This window comes from Montipora capricornis, chromosome 12, assembly GCF_036669925.1.
Source record: "Montipora capricornis isolate CH-2021 chromosome 12, ASM3666992v2, whole genome shotgun sequence".
NCBI classification, from domain to species: Eukaryota; Metazoa; Cnidaria; class Anthozoa; order Scleractinia; family Acroporidae; genus Montipora; species Montipora capricornis.
Window position 1 is genome coordinate 15138756 of NC_090894.1, and position 8764 is coordinate 15147519.

Below are 8764 nucleotides of genomic sequence, written 5' to 3' on the forward strand. Positions count from 1 at the left end.
CCTGGTCAGAGTTTTTCTCTGTCCTTGTGTGGGCCCATATCCATCAGTAGGGCTAACGCTCACATGGTTCATATGGGATAGAAATCTAGCACTTCACATTACCCTCTATTCAGTTAACTCTGTTTAACTTAAAATACAGACAGGCTTGTTATTTGATCAATCGCCATAAAAAAATAATTCGGCTCATCTTGGAAGTAAAAACCTGTGAAACTCACGGAAGGAACAAAAAGAAACAAAAGAGAAAAACCCCAGAACCTTACCCCGACATGAAACAAAGAAAAAGTTTGATAATCTTCTTACACCAAGAATAGCCCCTTCTTTTTTCCCAATAAAAAAAATATCAGTCGCTGCAGCTTTCCACAATATTCTATTTTTTTATTGATTGGACTTCAATTATATATTATAACAACTTTAACATTTCTTGTAGATTATGATCGTATCATTCGTAGTTATCGACTTTGACAAAGAAAACACAACATTCTACTTCCTTATCGCCATCATTTCGGGATTAACTTGTGTCGAAGGTAGCAATAAACTTTCTCAGCACGAGTACTTGACAAACTTGGGGTTCTTTTCTCCAGGTCTGACGGAGTGCTAAAAATCGAGACAGGAAGTTAGTGTTGCACAGATCGGTGAGGTAGTCTTATATTAAAAACCACTTTTTGAAAAATGTTCAGATTTTTTATACGAACGGGGTATAAGGTACCGTTTCCTTTTAGTACGCTTCTTCTACTAATTCAAAGGTATATTTTTGCGCGGTTTATGAATGTTGCGGGAAAAGCAGATCTTAACAAGTGTTATTGAAACCCAAAAAGAAAATTGGGGCTAACCACGCATTTTTCAATGATAATTGATCAACATATTTGTAAAAAGCTTTTAAAAGAAAAGTAATGTATGGTGTTCTTTTCCAAATTGAAGCTCAATTATCTCTGAAAAATGCATGGTTACTCCCAATTTTCTTTTTGGATACCAAGAGCGCTTGCTAAGTTCTGCTTTCTCTATGTGCAATACAATAGTAGGCACCGTCCGTAAGTTGGTGGTTATAGTCTAACCTTTTGATGATTTCCTGGAGTGAATTGAAGGACCAACACAAGTTAAGAGCCGTGATAAAACTCACTTGTGGAATACTAAGGAGCACTCGAAAAACCTGAGGAAGTAATGATATTTTCACTTTAGCCTGACTTAACAAAACAGTTTGAAAAAACGGGGCAAGAGAAGTTAAAATGCCGTAAGTAAACTATGCCACAAAGATGCCCATGACACGAAAACAAAAGGGGCTGGGCTTATTTTGGGAACAAGAAGTTTTTGAAGACAAACGAAAAAACTGGAGAGAAGAAAATTAGAAATTGGTGAAGCCAAGCCTATATCTATATAGACAGCAACAAATTCAGTTTAATTTAACACACAAAAGCGTTAATGTCGTGAAAAACAATGTTATTATTTATCGAGTTAAGGACGGTGCCTACTAATTAACAATATTTTTGCCCCGGTGTGTGATTATGCAGGAAATGTAGATCTTAACAAGTGTTATTAAAATCCAAAAAGAAAATTGGGGGTAACCACGCATTTTTCAAAGATAATTCATGAATAATATTTGTAAAAAGGTTTAAAATATAAAGCAATGTATGGCGTTCTTTCTCAAATTGAAACTTAATTATCTCAGAAAAATGCATGGTTACCCCCAATTTTCTTTTTGGATACCAAGAGTACTTACTAAGATCTACTTTCTCCGGATAGTTTTAAACCGCGCAAAAATATCCCTATATTAGTAAGCATCACCGATAGGAAATCCGAGTATCTCAAGATGCGCAGAACGTATGCGAAATAACAATAGTAGGCACCGTCCTTAAAGTGCAAAAAATGAAGTATTCTCGTTTGTCTCACAATCATGAAGTCCCTTGTGATTGGAATTCCAACGTTTATCCAGTATTCCCTTGAGCAGAACATTCAAGAGAAGCCAAAGGTCTAAACATTTTAGCTAGGCGTGAGAAGTGAAGGTGGTCGTACCTGTTCCCGTTCTTTGCTAAGAGCAACAGGGGCGTGAATGGCCGTTCCCTTTAGTCTTTCCATGCCAGCAAGCTCCGTCAGAAGATTAGCAGTGTCCTCTGCGTGTTTAAAAATGGTGCATGTGAAACATTTCTCCAAATTAAGCTAAACTACATTAAAAACTTGAAACGAAATTAATGGGTGGAATGTGGGAATGCTCCTCACATTTATCGACGCAATTTTGTATTTTCAATGCGTGACTAATCTTGCAAGCTAACTTTCTCCGAAATGTTGGTACCAAAATGTCGTTTTCAACATCTGTTTTTGGCACCAATCTCTCATTTAAAGTGCGGTTTACACATACTAAGCAAACCTTAGCTGAAGCAACATACGTTAACTCAGTATAGCGTTTTAAATATGAGCACCTTTAGCAATTAAAGAAAAAGGCAAAAATCAACAACGAGTTTGGGTCGATTTACACGGTTTGATTTTTGTCGCATGCGACAAGCTTACGTCAGGCCTACAACTCGTTTACGATTGTCGTGTACGTAAGAAAAAATGTCGTAGCATTTTAAAACATGTTTTAAAACGCAGCGACTACCGTAAGTCATGTCGCATACGCCAAAAATTGTACCTTTGAAATAGGCCCTTGGTACTTGATTCAAGTGACAATACCTTGTGAGTCGCTAAAAAGAATCTTGACATGGGTCTGTGCGATGCTTGCCAGAGTAAGAATATACGCCTTAGTTTTAATGCTGAAAAGAAAAGTGAATGTAAAATGAAATAGAGTCGGAATGTCTCTTCTTTCATTAGGTCAAACCATTCTATATCCTACTCAAAGGATTGGTTTTGCATCACTACGAGTGTTTTTCGATTCAGAAACAAGCATCCAATCATGACATGCAGCCGGCATAAAGGGCGGCAAAACGCGTGCGGGGCTTGCTTTCGCCTCTGATTGGTTGACAATATGTGGTGCAACGCATATACGGCTGGCATAAAGCCCGGCAAAAGGCGTTGCTTCTGATTGGATCAGAACATGCGGCGCGAAATTTTTAATCCAATGAAACACTTAACGAACCAATCACGAAATTACCAAGCAACACCAAACTAAAAAACCTACACTGAACTATGAAATTTAATCAACTTCAACCAATAGCAATTTTATTTGCAGACGAGTTGACTATGGCGTTGTACTCACAATTTCCTGTCAGTTTCTCCTGGCCTGACGCGATCTTTCTCGATGATCAAGCACGGTCTTTCATACAAATCACACATTCTTCGAATGCACTCGATTAGCTTCGGACTGTTCGCCGCACAAGCAACATCTGGTTCAAAGAATTAAACATTTCAAGGAATTAATAATTTTCTTTCCATCGGGTGTGAAAACACATTATCCACGTTTTATGAGTTGTACCTGTCATTAAAGAGATCAAGCAATGCGCTTTGGTGAAACGGCTACATGTGTATATTCCATCATCACATATGAAACTGGGTACTTTGGATACAATTACGTAGACGCTAAGGAACCCACGAGCAATCTGAGCTTATCACGCCACCTGGGAGCTGATCAATAATTGCGACTTCGTTCCGTATTCCGTAAGAGGTGAAAGTACATTAAAGGAGAGGACATGTTCTAAGCACTTAAGTGCCCCTGTGACCAAAAAATCACTTCTTTTTTTCGTTGTATTTCAAAACTATGTCAACTAAACACCAAGTGACCAAAGTATTGAGCCTTGATTTCAAAAAGACACCTGTTTATTTTAAGTGGGATTTTCCTATTTAATGGTCCGCCATTACTAACTTTCAGCTCTTGAGAGAGCTGGCTCTTGGAGAAAATGACTTTAAAGTCTCACTAGTTTAAGAATGCAATGCGTGTGTACGCCCCAGAGTTTTGGGCTTTCAGACTGTTAAACTCGCGTTTTGCATATATAAGAAGCTGCAATAACACGCTGAAATTTTAAGGTAGTGAGCCTTTGACGTCAATTTTCCCTGTATCCAACCCTCTGAGGTCGAATCGGTCAGTTTTGAACGTGAGTAATGACGGACCGTGAAATCTAAATCTTGCACTCAGAGTAAACGGCCTTTGGAGAAAAACCAGATCCTAAAATTTGCCAGTCAGTTGTTAAGCAAACACACTTTCAAAATCTGAAGAAAAAAAAAGGAATTTTTTTTTTGATCACAGGTGTACTTTAAGCACTTGTCTCTTATAGACATCCGAAAAGTTCCGGTGGCTCCAAAGGGATTTGAACCCACGACCTCTGCGATGCCGAAGCTGAGCTATGAAGCCACACAGTTGGGAGCAGCTGGGCCCGTTTCTCGAAAGTCCCGAAAACTTTTCGGGCCCGAAAAGCCATCTGTGAAATTGCCAACCGCTTGTTTTGGAAAGCAGATCTTTTAACATGCTTTCAAGGTAACAAATAGAAAATTAACTGTGAAGTTTGACGAATTAAATGCTCTCCGTTCTTGAGTTACAAAAGGAATTGTGACACCCGAAAATGGCCCGTAAAGTTTCGGGACTTTCGAGAAACGGCCCCCTGCAGCTGCAGGTCATTTTGTTGAGCTCGTGTTTTCCCGTGAAGGACTTGATGATTTAAATAAATGTATGTTTTGAAGTGCGATAAGGAGCATTGCCCCGGCATCGCAGAGGTCATGGGTTGGAATCGCGTTGAAGCCGCTTGAATTTTTCAGGTGTCTTTAACAGACAATTTGCTTAATAACTTGTCCCGTAAAGTGCGAGGATCACTTCTCTCCTTCGTCTATAGCCCCGCACTTCAAAACAAACATTTAAGACTTCGAAGAAATGAACGTCATTTTTTCAACTGCGGATCTGAAACGATTTACGCGACGAAAGATACTTGCAGTTAATGACGCAGCTTGACCAGTTGTTGGTAAAGCGCCTGACAAAATTGGACTCGAACCCAGGACCGTGTGATTGCGCTGCATGGCTCTATCACCAAGCTATCAAGCTTTTCAAGTTTCTTCATTAACTGCGATGATGTTTCGCTTAGAAAGGAAAAAAAGGAGTGTCATCCACAGTAAAAAACAAGCTCTCAACTTGCCGGAAGCGGATTTTCTTTTCACTGCCATCCTGTTACTGACAATGTAGTCACAACTGGTCAGCTGACAAACTTCCGCTTTGATGTTATGCTTCAGTCTCAATATTGACACCACCTAAACAAACCCAGAAGAAAGACTCACTTAGTGACTGTAAAAAAAACGATATCAAAACGTACTACGACTAGATGGCTTCGAAACAAAGCGTGCTTTCATTTTGCAAGTACAAATGCATTCATTTTTTTATGAACATTTTTTTATAGCGACATACCTAGGGTTCTATGGTAATATTTGGGCGGGCAGAACACGGTAGGGAATGGAAGCATTGGGTAAGGAATATACAGTAAGATAGAGAAGAGTAAACTTAACAAATCGAAAGTGGTTCAGCGTTGTCTGTACTCTTACGGACAACGATATTCGTCATCACAGTGGTTAAAATGTTGTGGACTCACGAGGCGCAGTCGTTGCCGATAAGAGTACAGACAACGCAGAACCACTTTCGTTTGTTTTTTACCACAATATTCGACACCAAAGAAAGTGTTTATTTCAGAGCGTAACCAAAATCATGACACAAAGAAAGAGCAAGCGTTGTCTATAACTTTCTCGCAATATGATTGGTTTATTGCCCAAAATGAGCGTACCTGATTGGCTATTACATTGCGTGACAAATTGGCGCGAGTATGACGCGAGCAGCTATTATCGACAACGGTAAATTAGCCAATCAGATTGCGAGATTACAAGCAATTGTGGCCAAAATAACAATTAATAGAGCGAGCAATGGTATGTCGTTCGTAAAATAACAAGGGCAGGGAAGGTGGAGGACTGTAGGGGAGGGGCAGGTCCAGTATGGGAGGTTACATGGAATGGACACATGATACGGTAAGGCAAGGAACACAGAATAATAGTGCTTTAAAAAAAAAAAGAAACTTACTTGCGAACTGGAGATCTCGCGAGTATCCACCAAGATTACGGTCTTGCCTTTGTCTTTTTCTGATGACTGCACAAGAAAAAATAATATACAACAGTTTCAAATTTAAAGATAATCCTTCCAGGAAAATTCCATCAAGATTTGAAATTCTTACCGAAAGCAGCGGATTAATCGAGGGTTTGATAACGGGAACGCTTGGACGACACGAGGGTGTCACAACCTGCAACTTCGCATGCGCAGCGAGAGAAGAGCGCTTGCTAATCTGACCATGAGCTGAACCTTTGCTCTCTATCGTCAGTGGTAGGTTATTGTTCACATTGCATTTCTGATCGAAAGGAATCAAACTTGCATCCGACGTACTTGTTTTGTGCGTGTTTTGTGGTGTATCTTTTCTTGGGTTTGACACTGGATGTTGTGGAATATTCAGAGAAGCGTTACGCTGGCTCTCCTTCTGTGCATTACTTATCAAAGGTCGATAATTTTTCGATAATTGATTCGACCGCGGAGCTATCTTCGTGAAATTATTCACCCTGTCAGAAGCACTGTTCTCTCTAATCGATTTTTGATCATTTAACAACTCATTTCTATTGCTGCGAAAACTATCTCCCATTTTTTGCTGCCGGTTCTCGCTCTGTTTCTCTCTAAAAACCAGTTTAGAATCCAGTGAAGAATCAACCCCCTCTTCAGCTCCACTGTTCAAAAAAATCTCCTCTGACAAAAAGTCCAAACCAAGAGAGAACGTCGGAAGTTCGCTTATTTCCATGGCAACATCATCATCTGTCATTTCCATAGCGACTGCAATTTCTTTTAGGTCTTGGTCTTGAAAGTGATTGCTTGGAGCTCTGATAATAACAAAATCACATTTTGTTTAAATGGTTGACGTTCGCGGTGGACAATAATATCAAATTAAAAAGAACAAACATTTCTCATTGAAAATTTGACGTAAGGTGGTTGAGAGGGATCGTGGAGGGGTAAGAAAAGTATCTGGGGGGGGTATAGTGTGGTCTCAGCTGCAAAGAGAGTTGAAGAAGAAGATTTGTACAATAGACCTTTGATTCAGAGAGAAAACAAGGAATGTGGGGAAGCGTAGGGCAGATATAAAATAGGAATAAAGAGCAAAACAACAAAAAAAGGGAAGGATTCTACGCTCATTAGGGCTTGTTCCCTTTGAAGAAAACGATACTTACTGAACAGCGGAATCTTCGACGCATTCAGTTTCAAAAGCAACCAATAGTTCGCTATCGCTAATATCATTATTCCAATCGTTTTCCTGTCTGTTCTCCCGTGGTGATTTCACCTTAGTAGGTGTAGCAGTTAGGAGATCAGCAGATTTTGCAAAGTCGCTCTGGAGTTCCGCAGTTTCCGAGGAGTAATTGATCGGATTCTTTCTTAACACAACTGGTGCCACTGGCCGGAACGGTCGCGTATCCGTGTTACGGCTTAGTTTGGATATATTAGCGCTTGTGTCTGTAGCGCTATGTTTGAGGTAAGGCTCTGCAAAGTAGCTTTGTTTACTCAACTTGGATGAAACTTCATCTTCAAAGCTATCGTCCAAAATTCGCTTTCGCTTCATTCGTTTCACTGGGCGTCCAATTTGACTTTCCTCAAACGATTTATCCATTCCAGCGCGAGCCTTCGTTTCAACATTTTCAGCACCGAGCCCACCCTCGTCGCCTTTTCGCGCATTTGCCTCGTTTTCATGTTGACTGCCATTAATATCTACATCCTTCCCTTCGACCTCGTTTTCATGTAAACTTTCTTCTTCGTTTGCTTCTTCAGCCTCCGAAGGGGATCCACTTTCCTCGTTAACACTTCCATACTTGTAAACCATTTTGTATCTGTTCCGTTGCATATGAAAGACAGGGGTTTTAAAGTTAAGTGATCCACAAAGAGGACTTCGAAGCGACTGTCGGTAAACCGCCATCATGTCTGCAGGTGAACTGGCATGCCTCGGTTTCGTGGTGGAAGGGGTCCTTTGTGTAAGCTGGGTCGCGTCGTCGATAAAACTGTCCATTTCATTCCCTTCTTCATCCTCGTCTTCGTCAGATGAAAAGCAGTTAACGTCGCTGCCTGATAATTCGGCTTCGTCGTCCAGGAAATGATCTTTCTGAGCCCTGTTGTTGTTTCTCTAAAAGAGTAAATAAATGAGATGCACGAGTGACAAATTCACGTAAACATTGTATCAGTAAGCAGCTTTATAAGGGAATCTTTGCTGACGTCATTGTCTGCATTTTGTTTTATTAACATACGAGTTTTCCCACAGAAAGCATCTTCATGCTATTTACAAATTGACTTCAAAAGGTAAAAAGAACTTGTTAAACTTAGTTAAATCTTCAATCTTCAGCCTTTTAGCTTTTATAAGGAGCCAGTTATTAGCCATCAAAACTGAAAAAAAACTTGGGTGGCAAAAGCGCTAATGATCTCATCCATTCTTTGTAAAATTTCCAAATTTTCAAAGAATCATTGCTCAGAGATTATCTGGCATAGAGCGGTTTTCAATTGAGTGTCGAAAGTAATTAGCGAATTGCTTTGGTTTATGATTACTTCATTCAGTGATTGGTTCAAAGTTCTCGCGCCACTTTTTCAACCAATCAGAAGTGAAACCAAAACCAAGCCTGGCTCGCGCGTGCACATTTTCCCGCGCTTTGTGTCGGCTACGTGTAATGACTTTGAGTTTTGATTGGTTTACCGGATTGTCTCCATCCATTTTGATTGGCCAAAGTAATTACTTTGGTTTTGGTTTTACGACACTCGATTGAAACTCGCTCTATCGGAATCAAATTTTCAGAAATAGCT

The 8764-nt window shown here is 40.0% G+C and overlaps 1 protein-coding gene across 1 annotated transcript in view; it reads right to left on the bottom strand.

Annotated features, from left to right (window-relative positions):
- Window positions 1-354: 354 nt before the first annotated feature.
- The window catches only part of LOC138026243 (Fanconi anemia group M protein-like), a 24752-nt gene continuing 16342 nt past the window's right edge, over window positions 355-8764 (bottom strand). The window contains exons 11-19 of the mRNA XM_068873494.1: window positions 7156-8096; window positions 6123-6810; window positions 5972-6037; window positions 5046-5157; window positions 3185-3311; window positions 2662-2741; window positions 2008-2105; window positions 1053-1147; window positions 355-594 (exon numbers count right to left, since the gene is read on the bottom strand). Of these exons, the coding sequence (XP_068729595.1) occupies window positions 498-594; window positions 1053-1147; window positions 2008-2105; window positions 2662-2741; window positions 3185-3311; window positions 5046-5157; window positions 5972-6037; window positions 6123-6810; window positions 7156-8096 (2304 nt within the window). The 3' untranslated portion in view covers window positions 355-497. The remainder of the gene's footprint in view (window positions 595-1052; window positions 1148-2007; window positions 2106-2661; window positions 2742-3184; window positions 3312-5045; window positions 5158-5971; window positions 6038-6122; window positions 6811-7155; window positions 8097-8764) is intronic.